The sequence below is a fragment of the Atractosteus spatula genome, chromosome 1 (assembly GCF_055471065.1).
Source record: "Atractosteus spatula isolate fAtrSpa1 chromosome 1, fAtrSpa1.hap1, whole genome shotgun sequence".
In the NCBI taxonomy this organism is placed as follows: domain Eukaryota; kingdom Metazoa; phylum Chordata; class Actinopteri; order Semionotiformes; family Lepisosteidae; genus Atractosteus; species Atractosteus spatula.
This window is the reverse complement of record NC_142706.1, coordinates 61,772,894-61,791,160: the sequence shown is the minus strand read 5'-3', so window position 1 is coordinate 61,791,160 and position 18,267 is coordinate 61,772,894. Positions and strand designations below refer to the sequence as shown.

General features: G+C 46.6%; 1 protein-coding gene across 3 annotated transcripts; it reads right to left on the bottom strand.

Annotated features, from left to right (window-relative positions):
* Positions 1–374: 374 nt before the first annotated feature.
* tespa1 (thymocyte expressed, positive selection associated 1) lies at positions 375–16,982 on the bottom strand. 3 transcript variants are annotated; one of them, XM_088914852.1, is made up of 12 exons: positions 16,795–16,982; positions 14,786–14,933; positions 13,391–13,433; positions 11,518–11,558; positions 10,603–10,659; positions 9,113–9,152; positions 8,354–8,428; positions 7,790–7,888; positions 7,002–7,210; positions 4,766–5,820; positions 3,536–3,626; positions 375–1,761 (listed from the first exon to the last, which is right to left on the bottom strand). In XM_088914852.1, the coding sequence occupies exons 2-12, from the start codon at positions 14,901–14,903 to the stop codon at positions 1,658–1,660; spliced, it is 1,932 nt and encodes a 643-aa protein (XP_088770978.1). In that variant the 5' UTR covers positions 14,904–14,933; positions 16,795–16,982; the 3' UTR covers positions 375–1,657. The 3 variants fall into 3 exon arrangements, with proteins under 3 accessions (XP_088770978.1, XP_088770985.1, XP_088770994.1); XM_088914859.1 differs by lacking the exon at positions 16,795–16,982 and adding an exon at positions 15,876–15,946; XM_088914868.1 differs by lacking the exon at positions 16,795–16,982 and adding an exon at positions 15,571–15,645.
* Between the last annotated feature and the right edge of the window lie 1,285 nt (positions 16,983–18,267).

Sequence of the window (18,267 nt, the reverse complement as noted above, 5' to 3'; positions counted from 1 at the left end):
TTGTCTGCACTATCATCCGTAGAGCTATCCAGCACCCCCTTCTTTTCCTTCTGTCTGTATGTGTGAACTCCAGAGTGTGGTTACCGTGGCACTTGTTTCCATACACACTGCAATCTCAATACAGACATTTGTGTTTGTCCATAGGAATATGGTGAGAAGCTCTAAGGTGCTACGTTGTATTTCAGAGCACTTTGTAAGCAATGATCTTTCTGAGGATTAAAGGTTCATGTTATTTTTCCATTTTAGGTTTTGGTTCTTAGTAAAAAAAAAAAAATTGCTTTTTGTGTTTTTGAAACTCTTCAATTGCACCATGCAGTGTGTGTGATAGCACTAATTAAGGAAATGTTGTAATAATGATCTAGACTACACACCTGTTTTATTTGCATTGATATATTTGTTAAATACTTTCATTTCCATAAATAAATCTGTCCTTCAAGAAAAAAGAAAAACTAAAGCTTGACAAAGTGTACTAACAAAACCAAGATAACACTATGCTGATACAGTGCAGAAATTGAAGAACTTACTGGCACAGCTTTTCAGATGAAGACTGCAGTACATTTCTACTTTTCTGGTTGGTTATAGCAGATAATCAACTATTTTGGTCTTTCTGTACCAGTCACAGAATTCATGCAGATTTCATATCATGCGCTGTGGCTTCACAAGGTGTCAAACTGTCAGCCAGACCCGGTGAGTCTTGGTAGGTGCCTCCCTGCTGCCAGGCTTGGCATCATTCCTTCTGCTTGAGTTTTCTTCATCTTTGGTCCAGCCAGAATCTTTAAAATAGCTGTGCATCGCCTTCCAAAAGAGACAACTACTGTTTTTTCCTCTCACATCTCCAGGACAAAAAAAAAAGTATGATTTCCTATTGTAGGAAAGCCCATCCATCCATCTTTTAACTGCTTCCTCCAATTCAGGGTCACGGGGAAGCCAGAGCCTATCCCTGCTCTGGGATGTAAATGTAAAAACTAATATACATTTTTTTTTATTCTTACACGAAATACTGCTATTTACACTTTTCAGTTTAGAAAACCGCTATCACTGTACTTGACAGTTTTCACTTGAGTTTTCAGAAGCCATTATTTGTCTCCGTTTCTCCTTTTGCTCAGGTGATTTCTTTGAGCTTAGGGATCTCTTGCTTCTCCTTACTCCTTACTGCAAGCAACAGGCACAAGGCAACGCACACCCTGGACAGCACACCAGCTCTTTGCATGGGCAGACAGACTCAAACACACACACTCGCACCAGGGCCAGCTGGAGGAAAGTGGAGCACCCAGAGGAAGTCCATGCGAACACGCGGAGAGTGTGCAAGCTCCACACAGACAGCACCCCAGGAATTGACCCCAGGCCCACAGTGTTGTGAGACAGCAATGCTGACCACTATTCCACTGTGTCAACCCAGTAGGAAAGGCCTTTTAGTAGAAATTTCATATCATCAAAAAGTCTTTTGTCTTTGTAGAAGTGGCAGAGAGCAGGAAGGTAGAGTAATGAATGGCACTGTCTGTGGCCCATCCACCCGGGCCCTCTCCCGAGCACAGTTCCTTCACCAACCCCGGCACAGCCTGTAGGGAAGCTTGCAGAAATCAAACTGCCCATGCAGTTTTCGGAGGTCTCGCTCATCGGGGGTTACCCCCTCCCACGTGCTTTGACTCCAGTCATTTCACATCTCCTTTTCCTTCTCCACTGGTGATGCCTGAGCCTGAAAATCATCTTCCACAAATCCACTGCTGTCTGACTGCAGGCTGTCTTCTCTCAGGATCACATCTGGGAAGGAACGCAAGAACAGTTACAAATCAGAGGGTCACTATTCGGCCCATCTAGCCTGTTATGTAGTCACTAGGTAATTGACCCATAGGAAGAAAGAAGACAGGGAATTAGCTTCAACAACATGGCTGTGCAGCTTGTTCCAGACTCCATTAACCCTTTGCATAAAGAAGTACTTCCTGTTATTGGTTTTTAAATTCAATTCCATCTCATAGGAACACAGGTGTGCTTCTGTTACTGTTACTTAGCTTTTGAAATTGACAGCTGTTTCCTAGACACTTAGACCCCCCAGTCGGCTGTTGGATGAAAGCAGGTTGTGAGGCATTTCTACAAAAACTTAAACACAGGAGGACATGCAAACTCCACCAAAACATGTTTCCCTGCTTGGACGGAGCCCAGAACGCTGGCGATGCAAACTAGCAGGGCTAAATGCTCTGCTCTAACCCACAATGCCAGGATGATGATTATTCAACAGACCAGTGAAAGGTAGCACTGAAATTTACTTCAATTTGTGGATATCCCTTTTTCTTTCAGATACCAACTTTTACCATCTAGGAGAGTACTTTTTGCATTCAGGTAGCAGTGACTTCCTGCGAATGTGAGGAATTATGCAGTAGGTGTTAAGCCAGATCTCTGAATGCTCACAACCCAAGATGTCCCCTGTGCACTCATGCCTGCGCTACCCTGAAATGTCCCCCCCCCCCCCCCCCCCCCCTTCATGCACTGCACAGCCAGCCCTGGGAAATTATTTTTCAAGAAGAGAGGTGATATGTGCTGAACTGGTTTTCTCAGTTCTCTGCAGCACAGACAGCAAGGCCTGAAGCAACTTGCGCGCAGCTCGGTGTTTCCTGTATGCCGAGTTCCCCAGCTAATGAAGATTCACGGTTAAAACAGATTAACAACCCACTTGCCTCCTCGGCAAACAGAGCGATAGAGATCTCCAAACTGTAACAGTCACTTCCGAGGCCCCAGCTCCTGAGCGCTGAGCAAGGGAATGATGTCGTACACAGATCCTGTAGCCTAGTTTCAGTTTTTACTGAAACATACTTTGCGGTGCAAATTTTAACCTAGAATCATCCTTTCCGATTTCATGCAAAATGCACATCTCCGTGCCAGAAGTTGTAACAGCCATAGCATACTTAACGGTGTATTTACTTCTCTTTGTCTTTTCAGAGTCCAATGTTATAAACCACTACAAATGCAAATCAAACGATATATCAGCTGTTCCATTTTGGGTTGTTTTTTTTTCACAAAACGCCCCCAGATGTTCACTTTTTGATGTGAAGAGGCTGAGCCGTTTCATAAGACGTCAAAAGGCCAGGTCTGCTTGCGGTTCAGGAAGTGGGCACAAGAGATGAGATTTCGTGATGGCAAGGAAGGACAACAAAAAAAACTTCCTCGACCGCAATTCTGTCCAGAGAAAGCATAGTATGTTAGAGGCTGGAGACATGTTAGAGGCCAGATTGGAATATACAGGAACAAATAGAGTTGATGTGGAAAACTAAGAGGTAAATGTCTTTGATCACATTTACTGAAAATGCATCTACGAATGCCTTTCAAAGAGCTGTGGGGAGCACCATTCTGGGAATGGCACTGTGTGTAAAACAGTTTTAGGAACATGTGGCTGAAAAGAGTTTACAGCAGCTGTTCAGTGGCTTCAGATTAAAGTGGTAACTGTGTAGATGTTCTCTTTATTGTCATTCTGTCTGGCACCAGTCTTGATTGTCTCCTTGGCCCTGTTCTCTCAACACTCCCGCAGTCTGGACTGGCCTACCTCTCTGACGCTTCACTGCTGAGAGTGGGGATGATGTCACGATGCTCCTGGTCTCTGATTGGCCGAACTCATCTTCCCCGGCACTGTGCACCTGTGTGAAAGCATGGTGGGGCATTTAAAAAGGGGCTTTGGCTCCAGTTGGTTGTCGTCTATCGTAAAACCCTCAATCAATCCCATTTCATTCACCTTGCCTTTGAACTTCCCAGAGGGAAAACATGGGAGTTTTAGTTACACCCAGAGAATCCTGGCCAGAGAAGGAACAAATCATGCAAAGAAAAAAACATTTTCTTTTTACTATTCAAATCATCTGCATTAGGTAATTTGTTCAATTAAGTAGTTTAGAGATCATTTGCAATGGAAATTCCATTGCATCCTGCTGTTCTCAGGGACCAAAGTGGGCCATGCTTGACTTAGCTGAACCAATTAACTTAGTAATTATTCAAAGCTGTCATTTATTCTAAGTGCTCGGTAACTGAGGATTTAAGAATGACCTGTAAGACCTGCTTGAATGTTACAGAACAAGATTTGAGTTTTTCATAAAAATAGGGAAGACATTTCTTTCTGTATGTAATGTGTTTTTGGTTTAATTAGTAATTCTGCCATGTCCAATGCCAAACACAAATGGAATTAAAAAGTCTCCCAGTTTCTATACAGCACAATAGATCTACTTGAGTTATTTGTGCTCTGTAGGTGTTTTATTCCAAGTAACATAAATCATTATTTTTCATTTCATTTTAGTAAACTCTTGAGAATATGCACACATGTAATGAACTAAGTTCTGTGTCATTTTTTATCCTAGCTTATTCTGTGTCTGCTTCTAATAAGCGCTCAAGAGCAATGACTTTTGCATTGCCTCCCTGTGTGATGAAATATGTGATGGACTATCTAGATAAACTGATTTATCAGCTGTAATTCGGAAAAAAAAATTACCTTATTACTTGAAGCCAGAGAGCTTTCAGTTGTGTAATACAAAACATACTTTGTGATTGCAGAAATGTTGTATATACAAACAGCAGAACATGCTATAAATGCCATTCTGTAAAAACATGTTTAGTTGTTGTTAAACACTGACTGTACTGTGTCCTGATGCCTGCAATGTGCAGTAAAGGCACAATCAATTGCCTGAACTACAGTAAGTAAACCGATGGCTTTTGTTTCCTAGTTCAGGTATTTCAAGTATGACTGCATAGTTTCCCTGTGAAATGTAACACATGAATCAAAGGCAACTACCTCCTCTATTTCGAAGGAGTTTCCCTGCTGCGGACTCTGCAGAGCACGCCTGAAAGAGGGGGATCTGGAGGGACTCAGGTAGCCCCTCTGCCCCGCGCCCCAGGAGTGCTGACTCTGGGAGGCATCCGTGTCGCTGGGGGACTCCCCATCCCATCCGGTCACGGTGATCTGGCAAGTTGGCTCCTGACCTTTTTCCCCTGGATTAGAATGGGAGGGATGCCTGCAGGTCCCATCGGAAGCGTTTTCCGCCAAACAGGAAACCACGTTCCCCAACTCCCCCATCAACCCCCAGGCTACAACCTCCTCCGCGATCACTCCTGTCTCTCCGTTTTCAGGCGGGTCCTGCATTCCGCGTGGGGAACCCTCTCTCCTGGGGTCAAGGCTAGAGGGGATCTCAGGGTGTCTGAAACAAGTCTGTTTCATGAAGGGCTTTTTATGAACCCTCTCAACAATCCTTGGGCATATGACATCTTGCGTGAACTTGGCAGCTTGAGACTGGCCGCTGGTATTGGGCTCTGGGCCTCCCTGGTTGGGTTTGTCCCTCACGTCCTGTGTTTCCAAACTGCTGGTGCCCTCTGGGGCTGTAGGCGCAGGTAACGCCAGCTCTCTGGGAGCAGGCTGGCCCCGCGTCGCCCCATCTCCGGAAGAAGCCGGGGTGGGCAGAGGTGCACCTGGGAGGTGGGCCGGATCTTCTCCGGAGCAGGCCTGTGCCAGGTGGCGGGAGGTCTCAGCCGCTTTGTGCCCCAGGACGAACTCCACCACGTTGGGCAGGCTGCTTCGTTTGCGGGGGCTGGCGCGGGGCGAGGGGCCGGGGGAGGCCAGGTCGCGGGAGCCCGTGTAGAGGCACATCTTGGAGACGGTGTCCTTCAGGCGGTCCACGGGCGACCTGGGCTCGCTCCTCACGCTGCTGAAGCGCATGCTGATCTTCTCGATGGGCGAGGCGAAGGAGAACTCGGGGGGCGCCAGCTTCTGGACCGGGGTCTTCGACACGTAGGAGTACAGCGAGTAGAACGCGTTGGCCATGGCGGTCAAGACCTCCACCTGCCGGAATCGACCTGGGAAGGAAAGAGAGAGCCCGTCAGCCTCTTCCCATCCTAACCCTTTCCAAAGCCTGTGCACTCCTCTATCCAGCGTGAATTCAGCATGCATCCCCTCCATTTCGGATGCAAGCTCACTCAAGCTGATGACAGAGGCGTCTCGAAATTTCAGACTGGTTTTTGCTAACAGAGGATCAGATGGAGATGTTGTTTTCCGGGCAAGAGCAACAGTCAGAAGTATCAATCTGGATTCATCCCAAGGATCCTGTGTCATGTAAGTCACTATCTTGGTCTACCCAACTAATCTGAGTTTCTATTTAAAGGGGTGTTTTTTTTGTTACTTGGGTGTTGATGTTAGTGTTGTGTTTTGGCTGTGGAGAGCTGGGCGTTCCAATCAGATATGATGCCACGCTGTAAAAAAATACAAAGAAAGGCAGCCTAACCAACACTGCAGCTGTGCTCTACCTCCTCATCATAGGTATTATTTAAATCTTCAACTTGCAAAATTTTTTTCCCGTCCTAATGGATTCCACCAGATTATTACGCTATAGGCACAGCAGCGTCGATTGGGTTTTTTCTGCACAAGAAAATTAGAAGTCAGCAACTGGCACATGGCCCATTTCTGGGTGTAAAGTGCACGGTCAGTACCCAGGGCCAGATCCAACCGCGATAGGTTTGTGATAGATGCAGTTTCACAACAAGGTGATAGCTTGCTCCTCATATTTCAAAACACACACTATCAGGAAGAACAATCTTGCCTGGGCTGCATTCCTCCAAAGCAATTCATACATCTAAAAACACACGGAGATTGAATTTGGATGCAGTGGGTCTTCGAAATAGCATATGGTGGTGATCTTGCACAGACTATTTTCCAAAGCTCTGCTGGTTGAAATTGAACCCTCTCCCGTTTGCACACTTTTGACTGCGATCAATCCTAATCTTCCAGGGGTAAAGATTCTGTAATCAACAAACACTCCAACCCACAATACAGGCACTGACATCAGAGAGTGCGTGTCTAGCTTTGATCTGGTTTGCAAACAAAGACGCAAATATTTAAGAAAAGTTCTTTTTTCAAATAAGAAGAAAGAACAATGGCGACATAAGTATTGTGGGGGCACTTGGGGAGAAAAGAGGAAAGCAGATGAAGCAAACAATGAAGATCCCCATCCCGCCGTACCAGCGACACTCAGGGAACTCACTTGCCAGCGAGAGATCAGGGTCCTCCTCCTTGATCCGTCTCAGCTGGGACTCCAGGAAGAGGCGGAAGTTGATGCCCCCCAGCTGGGAGGGGAAGCTGAAAAACCGAGGGGGGATCTTGGCCGTGATCTGGGGCTCGTCCTGCCCGAAACCCAGGTTGTACAGAGTCTCCTCTGCGTCCTCAGCGCACATCTGGAGCACCTGCGACACACTGCAGTGGGAGGGAGGGCAAGGGGGCACACATCTGTGAGGGCTGCAGGTTCGGAAGCAGCCAATGTGAAGCAACAGAAAGAACAGCTGTCATTAAGACACCGAGCCTCATCAGCACTTCTCTCGTACGGCTGTTTGGTGCTCTGTTTTCACGTTAGATTTGAACTCTATGTGTACAGGCCACTGCACACTTTGTAAAGAGAATCCTAAAATAAGCGGTGCACACTCCTGCTGAATACTGAAGGAACACCTCTCAGATGTCTTTCTGTGGTTTTGACATTGATTACATGAAGAAGTCCAAACTCCAAAGATTAACATAACCCCATAACCCACAACGGAAAAAAAAAACAGGACTTAAAAAAACGGCCTAGTGCAATATATCTGCCCATCATTTTTGGCATAGAACAATTAATTGAAACTTCATTTGATTACCAAACACAGTGCACTAGCTGTGGTGTCAGCTGTCTTTCACCAGCCAGTTATGGCTTCTGCATTGTGAACTGTGTGCAGGCGTGCAGGGGGGCAGACGTCTGTCCGTGATTTTCCGAAGGAAGCGATGAGGCCAGAGCCAGTGACTCACCTGGAAGCTGACTTAGTGGTAGCAGTGGAAAAACCACTAGAGGCCATGCTGTGGCCCAGGTTCAGAAACTGGAAGGGGCTCAACTTCTCCGTTGATACGCTGCAGACACAACAGGGCCCAGGTCAGTACTGAGGTGGGTGGATGTCCAGACTGGCGTGGACAAGACATGGTGTACAAGAACTAATACTGTCAGTGTCCACATACAAAATTGGTTGTGTTTGAGCTCTTATGCTCAAAGGAAGTTGGCTGAAAATCCAAAAAACATTGGTGGGCTGTAACAAGAAAACATCTAATGCGTGTTCATAGAATTCCTTTTCCTGCAACAAAACAATTTGTGATGGCACACTGTTTGATTTTTATGTTAAGCATCCCTTACACTCTTCATGTATGAGATAAAACAATGAAAAATGGCAATCCTGAATCCTAAAAAGGCCATTTTCATCTCGCCTTTTTAATATTTTAACATCAAGAGTTTGTTTTAGAAAACAAAAGTGCTATACACATGGTGAAAAAAGTGTAGTGGATGTCCTGGAGCAGACGGTTTTGTCATCAGAAGGGCCTTACCCTTTCGCAGCTCTCTGTGGTGCACTGCAGTCTCTATTCCGTGGTCTTGGGGGGGGCAGCAACAGGGGGCACCCTCTGCAACACCCAGATGGTAACACAGAGAGCAGTGCAGTAAGTGAAGACTGTGATCCCCAACACACCTTTCTTACAGCAATCAGGGGAGCTCCAAGCGACATGTCAGATGGTGTTAAGGAAGGATAAACCAAGTCGTTTCATGACATTCGGCTCTCTCACCTGTACTGTTCCTTACAGCCATGGTTTTCGGTACCAGGCAGTGTGCATTTCTCCAGGGCAGCAGGAACACATTCAGCAGGTACATGTTCAGCATGTATGATATCCACATGCATATGTAGCGCAGAACGGTTTGGTTCACACTTCTGATTGAGTGGCAGATTGAGTGCATGAGCAGAAAATAGTAGCTGCACTCAACTGGAGAATGATGTGATGAACTTGGTTGGGCTGTGTTGGACAGAAGGACTTGTTCGATGGCTATGTATGAGTACAGAAGTGCTATTAGTCCTAATCTATAGAGAATTTTCATGCTACGGTTCCTACAATTTGTGTACAGTATTAATTTTCAGCCAGAGATAGAAAACCAAATATGAAAGAGATCGTATTTCTGTGTCCTGGTGACCTGTTAGCACTCGCATTTTAAGGAACAGCAATGTCACAGATGTCAGCTGCTATTTGCTGTGCTGTGGCAGACAGATTTGTCTGTTTTTCTGCAGCTCTTAAAGGAGCCGAACGGACTGTGCTTACCCCACCACTGGGTCATCTTCACCCCTGTGCAGTGCGATTGCTGTAACACAGCAAGCAAGATCTGGTTAGGCTTTAAAACATGCAAGCTCATTCCCTCACACCCCGTACTGTACATATATCAGTGCAGGCAAGCACAGCCAGCAGGCAATCATCCATGGTCAGTGTACAACTGTAGAATACATCAAGGTCAATGGGGATGGAAGAGTGCTGAAGTTACAGGTGACCTTACACAGAGTGCAGTGTTTTTTTCAGGTCTGGGCGTGGGCTTGGAAGCAGTCATTGTGATCTGCAGCAGAGAGGAAGCACTCCTGGGCTGTGCATTGTGAGTCGATAATGGGACTGATAATTAGGTTGTGCCTTCAGGGACAAAACCCACAAAACATTATTTTATCTCAGTTCTCTTACACAGCACCTGAAAATTGATGAGTGTTATTTTATGGTGGGAGGGGGTAGTCCTACAAAAAAAATAATCAGTTCCCAGATCATCTCTTCTGTGTTACACTAACAAGGTAGTTAATGTACCTCGTTAGTGTAACACGGCTAATTCTGTCTCTTGCAGCCACATGTAATTTCCCCGGCCTGGCAACACAATTTGTCAAAGTAGAAAGTAATCATATTTGGAATAGAAACTTTCAGTTTGCAGGCTGATGTGTCTCGGGGGATGTACTGTGTGTTTCAACTGGAATGGGTCAAGACAGGACTTCACACAGAAGAGATCTGCTGGTCTCAGATTGTATTCAAGCAGGAAGATGAACATTCTTGGTAAGATGATATTGCAGTAAACACATCAATGCTTCTTCTCAGGTGCACTGCAATGTGCACCGCAGAATTCCGATAGTCTGTGGATACACCTGAATAGCAGACTGGCTGTGGCCATGCTCTCAAGTGATTTGCTCAGCTTGGTATTGCAAACAGACATGAGCTTTAATCTGTGTTTTGTATATTATCAGTGTGATCAAAGTGGTAACAACAATACTGAGTCAAGAGGATGTCAAGAAGAGGAAGAACATGAATCCCCAAACAAAGAACCTATTGTTTGATTCACTGATAGCCGAGTCCAAAATCTCATTTGTTTTTAGCTACCACAATGTACAGGTGACTCACTGGTCAACATTGCCGATTTTAAAGTACCTGCCAGCAATGCAGCTTAGCTGCTTGTATGGATAGGTAGACTGACTTGCACAACTTCTGCACATGTTGAAATAAAATATTCAGTGATTGTGTTATATCATAGGATCCATGCGAATCACCATGAAACGATTAGCTTCACGTTACAAAATATATATCAACAGAGACGTGTCTGGAGATTGAGCAATTCTACCGAGCTAAACATATGGAGCAATCCTGGGAGGTACAGAGCCAAGGAGGAGCATTATTCCATTGTGACCGCACAAGCTCATGTTCCAGCTCACAATCAGGCTGAGCAAGGTTACAAGGACCATATCAACTACACCTCTGAATCTTTAAGAAAGTGTGATGAATTCTCCTACCTTCTGCTCCCAGAATGAGATCATCTTCAAAACTGTTTCCAGCTTTCGGGAATGAGTCTGGGAGACAAAAGAAATATTCTTTTGTTTCTCTACAGAATAAGCACTGATGCTTCAGCAGTGCACCAATTAAGTAACATATGAATGAGACCTCAAATTGCATGCTGACTCACTGCAGAATTTACAAGAAATCATCGTGATGCCCAAGAGAAACATAACTGACTTTTCCGTTACACTTGACCTTTGACTACTTATAAAAGTCCCCCCCTTACACAGCTCTAACAAAATGTTTCACCTTTCTCCAACCAGCACTGTGTCCAGCACAAGACATGTTTGTCTCCGGTCAAGACAATGAAAACCATTTATATGACAAATGTATATTGTATAGACGGCTCCTCTGGAACGTGCGATTTAAAGGACCCAATCAAGCAAACTGGCATGTGGAATGAATGGAGAAACATGCAGATTTCACTCAAACAAGTAGAAGTACGGGGGCTGTGAGGTCCCCATACTGCTAGAGATAAATACACTGTACTCAGTGTTTAGAGAAGATGCAGAATTAAATCCAAAAAGTCCATTTCAGGGTACAGTGAATTAATCTGCATACTGGTGGTTCATAGAGAGATAAGATATTCACTAACTGTTAGATTACGAAATGTGTAGCCATGGTCTGTATCATTTTATTTAAAAATACTGTGAATACAAAATATGTGGCTTCTTAGCACATGTGCCTTGCTGTTCCCAGCAGGGACCTGGCAGAGATACCACAGTTGCAACACCTTTGTGTTCCTTCTACACCACATTCCACAGCCTCGGCCCATGTTCCAGTTGCAGCACCTGGCTCCAGTAAGTGCTACAGCTTGTTACAACCTCACACAGGTATGCTCTGACATGCCCGCGACTTTATGGCACACCTACCCAAAGTCAGATGGTTTGCATCTTCTGGGGGCGTTTCGTACCTGCAGGGAAATAAAAGCATGCAAACAGAAAGCACATGGTTTCAGCAAAAATGAATAGTGAATAGACGGCATAACAGACCCATTCTGTTACTGGTCCTACGTCAATTCACTGTTCTACACTAGGGTGGGAGGTTGGAGAAAACTGGGGTCTTTTATTTTATTCTGCCCGAATGCTTAATGACATCATTCAAGCATTTATCTGTTTGCAAGTCTTCGGCGATTCAAGAGTGTGAGTTCCTGCCCTAGTCTTGGAGAAACTGTGCCTGCTGGCTTGCGCTCACACGACTGGTTTCCGTTTACTATTTGGGGCATATCTGGAAATTTGCCTTCAGCTCTTAAAAGATCAAAAGGGAGGGATCCGTCCTAGGTATCAAACCTGATCTGGACTGGTCTTAAACAGGGGTTCCCAACCCTGGGACCAGGACTGGGCACCCTGCAGAGGCAGCGACGCCAGCAATAATGATGCTTGCGGATTCCACAGTCCTATTTTCCATCAGTAAAGACCTACATTTTTTCCTGCTTACCAACACGCCTCCTCTCTCACTTTTCTGAATTCAACCAACAAAGCGACTTAAACGGCAGAGATTACAGTAGCCTGCCATTACTAATTGATTGCTACGCTTAAAACCCGAACGTCTGGAGCTCTCCGGAGCCAGGATGATGGCTAGGGATAGTCGACAGTTATGGTGCACACAGTGCTGTCCGTAAGTCTTGTAGCTGAAATTGACGGAGACTGCCTGCCAGATATAATAATTCAGACGGGACGCCTGCGAGTGCCCTCGGGCTGTAAGTGTGTTCAGGGATCGTCTACCTCCGAGTTTTTTATGGGCGGCTCATGCGGGTGCTATTTTTACCACCCGAAAACTTCCGCTGAGGTTTAACTGAAAGCAGAAACTGTAAAAACTTCCCTCCTTTTTTTTTTATTTCTACATTTCTTCAGTGTCAAGAAGACAGGGGCCCGTGAGAAGTCGAGAAAGCGAGTTATAAATAAAAATGTAAAAATAGCTTCACGTCCACCCCAGCTTTTTCAAATGATGGCGCGTCACAGAGCAAAGGTGTCGGGGCGCTTTTATTTGTACGCGCCGGAAGAGCGATGATAAAATACCAAAAAACGCGTGGGCCTTGAGATTATCTTCCTAGCAATAACACGCGGTGGCCTTGCGCGATAAAATCACGCCCCACCCACAAGGCCACAAAATAATAAACATAGTGGGATGCAAAATGACTGAATCACCCTATTTCTGTGTGTGTGCGCGACAAATCATCTACTAATACTGCATACGGCGCTGAAACTTCCAAGTCTGGTGTTCAAGTATGTTAGAATATCAAAATACAGGGAATCAGTATTTTGATAAGGTGTTTGCTATCAACCCAAGTAGTAATATTGGGCCTTTGCTTGGGTGCAAAAGAGATAAATGTACACCAGAAAATTCTAATAAAAAAATATCAACGATTTCTAAGCCAGTAAGTACCGTTGAACTACGCTCAAAACTACATTTGACAGGCGCCGTAAAATATGTGTTTCTGAACACCTTACTGACACACCGGGAGGGATGAAGCAGTGTGGGGTCATTTTGGGATGGAAAAGCCACTAAATGCCAAGGATTATTATCATTTATATAAAAATATAATTAATGTTTAGGACAAAAATGGTCGACGACCCCTCGCGGGTCCAGTGACGTCTGTTGCAGCCTCGCGCGGGCTGCGGCGTCTCGAGGCGAGGACCCGCGCTCAGCCGAGCCCATTCCCACAGACGTTTAGTGTTTCGCTGTGAGTCGTCGCCCACGGATCTTTGCACAGGTGTTCCGACACGCAGCCCCGGGCGCACTTACCCCAGGCATTGCAGCCAGCTCGCAACTTTTCCGTCATTGTTTCCTGTGGAAACAGAAAGAGCACGCCGTCGCTGTCATTCAAAACACGACTGCGGGCTCGATTGCACAGGCTTACAGCAAAATCCCGTGGGCGGCGCTCATTCGTGTCCGTTCGTTTGTGAAAGAAACTCGAAAGAGTACGGGACTGCCGGCAACGTTTTCTCCCTCCGAACACGTTCCGCCTCCCTTACTGCTGTCACCACCGGTGACTATCCGGCTAAAAGTCTCAGGCTGCGTTGAGGTGACAAAAATACACTAATTCCATTTCGCAATTCATCACATTGTCCGTTAGGGAAGCGTCCCCCTCCCCCCTCCCCGCTGCGATACACAGCTGGCTGCGAACTTGAAGTACATTACAGATGAGTGGTCACGTCAGAGGCGAGACTGGTACCCGAACCCTTCTGGTTTTGGTCGGAAATGTCCTGCCGGTGACTGAGTAGCACCAGCACTCGTTAGACCTAAGCAAAACAACAAAAAAAAACACTGCCGGGGTTTCAAAAAGTTACTAATAACTCGAATGACCCTCGATGAAGCAAAATGTAATTTACAGAGGCACGAGTAAAGGTTTATTCCATGCTAAAAACAAGAGAATAAAAGAAACAGCGTTTCGGCTGTGCAACCTTCTTCGGGGGGGGGTGTAATGTAATTTATTCAACACTTATAATGAGATCCTTTCACGGATGTGAAAAGAGAAAGATTCTTATAAGTCATGTGCATTTTGTTGCACAGACGAATAGAATTGACACCTCTAACACCAGCTGTCTCCGCGCGCCCGGCTCTTGCCGGGGCCTTTGAAATGTACCGGGAGAGCGTTTAAAATGAACCACACAGCCCATCTACAGAAAGCGCAGCCTGCAGCCCGTGGTGAAGCGACCCGCGGTCTACTCTCATGATTCAGGTCCGTTAAACCCACTGTATTGGTCATAAAGTCCTCCCCTTTGCTTTCCCGCTTCTCTCGAAATCGCTTAACCGAATCAAAGACTGGGTTAATTAGCCCGTAAGAACCTGCGAAGCTATAAAACGTAAAAGACAGAGGTTCACCAGCCCGGGGCTGGCCATCATTCCTTCAGGAGAAGTGCAGAACACCACTCCCTTTAACACCTATAATGTTTCAGAGCGTTTGGACGGAAGGGGGCCGTTTTCCAACCTTAATTGGACTTCATACATACTGTATTCTCACACCTGTTGGGGGCCGAAAACAATCTGGTAACGTTCATCCCGTGGGCCGGTTGCATATTCTACTGGATCTTGTTTCTTGTAGATAGCGCGTCCTGACGTGTCATGCGCGGTTGAAAGGCGAGCTCCCAATTTTGCGAGACAAACAGGTGGGGTAAAGGTGCTCGTCGGAAATCGTACCTTCCAGGAACACTTCGTCGGCCTGCGGGTCAGGGGTCAGGGTGGTCTCCGGCGCTTGCCACGCGCGGCTGCTGCGCAGCCAGGCCTGGCGCTTGTCGCTGGGAGACGGGGTCTCCATCGCCGGCCCGCCCCGCACGCCTCTACTGCCCTGGGATGGCGGGAGAGAGAGGGGTAAAGGTCAAAATGGCTTATTTGTCACTCGAGGTTTCGCGGGAGACCTAACGCACCTGACCTTCTTCTAGTTGGGGTTTCTGGGGCCTGGGGCGGAGCGGTGGCTCAGTGGCTCAGGATCTGCGCCTTTGGCTAGAAAGTTGCCCGTTCGTATCCCGCGGCCGGCAGAGGAATCCTACTTCCTTGGTCACCTCAGCAAGGCCCTTAACCCCAGCTGCTCCAGGGGTGACATATTAATGTCTGACCCCAAGTCTCTCTCCCTGTCTGTGTATCTCATGGAGAGCAAGCTGGGGTATGCGAAAAGACAGATTCCCAATACAAGAAACTGTATATGGCCAATAAAGTGATCTGATCTTTCTAGTTCGGCTTTCAGCTGCTTAATGAAAAACTCAAAGCTTTTTCTCCCCAGAAAACAAAAACGCTGCCAAACTGCTGAAAGTATCTATACATATGTATAACAGTGTCAATCCAAAACGCCTAAAGACGTATTTTATAAACGCTACTTTCCGCGGCTGTCTCTTCTGCAGGAAACAACAAAGAAAAAGGAAACAGATGCAAGCTCTTGCGAATCTGGGCATCTGAACAATTGAAATTCCCTTTAAACAGTGGCGCACCTGAAATCTCGTGTGCCTGAATATTCTGGTCTCTCCGGCGCTTAGGCCGAGTCCCTGCACGAGACGGTGGTGATCCAAGTGTTTTGAAGTGTTTTGACTGCGTTTCTTCGCGCATTTTGAAAGGAATTTAAAGATTCTGCTTGAACACGTCCAAACAGCGCCCCGGGATCGCCAAGACCCTATTCTCCGGCAGCCCAGCCCTTGGGTGTCTTAAGAATTCACAGAAAGAACCAAAAAGATCAGAAAAACAGAGCTATATTTGGTCATAGCGGTCGTGACAAACAGGGGGAAAAAAATGTCCTGACCTTGAAAAGAACTTCTGGTAACCGGGCTTTGAGAGATGCAAGTACGAGCACATTCAAGTGCGATAGCGCCTGTCGGAGAGCCTGCTGTCCTGTAGCGCTGCAGAGCTGTAGCGCTGTCTGAAGTGCTCGCTATCCTGGAAGAAACGAGGACCGGCAGTAGGTCTCTGTGTCGGCAGTGCGGTCTCTCGACCTGACAACCAGCAGGCCAGTCCTGGAATAATTATTTACAGAGCTCTGCTTGTCTGTGGCGCTTTGCCCCGCTCACACACTTGACATCGAATGGCTGCATTCTGTCCCCTATTGGTAACAAGTACCGGTTTTTACTGTTTAACCTTCCACTAAAAACCTGCAATTTTATGTGGATTTTACCATATGAAAACAACAGATCGGTCAATGCCTTGAATTGGTAAACTGGGTGATTAGGGCACAGCAGCAATGTTAAGATGCCCGTTATTTTTCAGCGTATTTCTTTCTATACAACATTGTGAACTGTTCTTCAATTCCGTAAGGCGCTGGTGAACTTCTGCTAAAAAAAATACCACACTGTGTTGAAAGTAAATTAAAAGCAATGAGAAGAAACCAAGGCAGTTTTCGTAACTGAAAACGAAATAAGACGGAAACCCGGTTTTACTTTTTGTGATAAAACAAGTGTCCACCAGCGTGTATCTTAGTTCCCAACCCTTGATAACGAAAATTACGCCGCAGATGGAAGACAGGACAGCTCGTGAATACATTTATCCTTTTTTTTTTCTTTTGCGAAACGAATGTGTACTAGTAAACCGGCACAATCTGTGCCGTCTGCTTCACCTGCGAGTGAAACGGCTGCTCAACCGTACGAGACGTGAAAACTGGCGACGCTTCGGTTCCGAGACCGCCAGGCGCCCCCTGTCAGTCCTCGCCGCTCCGGCAGCTACTGTACCTGTCGCACGGCGCGCAGCTCGCAGTGAGGGCTCCTTGCGCACCATCCCGGGCAGCCCGGCGGCTCTCGGCACCTTCACCTCCGCTGGACCCTCTCGCCGGCCGCTGTCATCTCTCCGTCTCCTCGGTTTCTGACTCTCTCGCACCGCGGCCGCCTCCTCTCGCAGCCCGCTCCCGCCGCTGTGTTTCGTCAAACGCGTCCACGAGGGTGAAAGAGAGAGAGAGGAAAAAAAAAAGGAAGTTGTCTGTGCGATTGAAGGTGCAGCCCTAAAGCTAACGTTTCATTTCGCCCACATCCTGTCGTTTTCGATACTCCAAGCCGAGGCGAGGTTATTTACTGAAACTGAGCATCCAGCGCCCTCGGTGCAAGGCTCGGACGACTTTTTCTTTAAAAAAAAAAGCCCCGACCCCGATTAAAATGATAGTCGTGTTTCCAATAAAGCTCAAATAACGCTGTGTAAATGAAAGGAAGAAACCTGCCTGCCCTCCGTGTGGGCAGGGAGAGGAGGTGTTACAACGGACAGCGAGACACTTCCAAATACATCCCCATTCTGGAAGTAAACTCGGGGGTAACAACTGGAGTAGTTCTCAGCGACGTTTAGGCTGTACGAGTGAAAGTTTCCTAAACAGTAAATCTAAGTTCTCCTGAAAATAGGTCGGGGTGCAGTCACTGTCAGTTTCCACCGGCTCTCGGTTTTGGGACAGATTCCTGCTGAGTCCCTGCAGCCGCCTGAAGGCCGCAGGTAAACAAATCCCAGGCTCTTTCAGCCAGAAAGCGAGGGGCGATCACCATGGCAACCAGGTAATCTCTGCAAAACCCTGCTGTAAAACCCCCTCGCGCGCGGGCGGTTATGTATTTATCGAGCATCATTTAGTCGGGAAAACGGGGATAACGAATGATAACAGGATCTCAGACAGACGAGATAAGACATCTGTCGCACAGACACACACGTTTAAAAACTCGGAGACGGAGGCGCGTTTGACTCCGGTGAGGCACCTGTGGCCCACTCCGTCACTGTGCGGAGCTCGTAGCGCCTTTGCAACGCAAAATGGTGGGCATCAGGTATCAGTTATAATGCAAAATCATCAGTGGAGTCAACATGTTTCTCCTGATAAAGGCTTGTTTATCGAAGTCTTGACAATTGTAAAAAAAAAAATGGGAGTATAAGTGCTTTACATCCGCACAGTGACGGAGTGATTGGTAAAGACCAATGGGAAATTTGGCCAGGACACCAGGGTAACACCCCTGTTGTTTCCAAGAAACACCCTGGGATTTTTAACGGCCTCTGAGAATTAGGACCTCAGCTTTACATCTCATCCCATCACTGTACTATACCCAGCAGCCCATGTGGGTCCTAATGCCCCAGCATAGTGATGGGGATACTATACTGTAAAAACAGGTGCCATCCCTCAGATGAGACGTAAAACTGAGGTCCTGTCTCTCTGTGGTCATTAAAAATCCCAGGGCATTTCT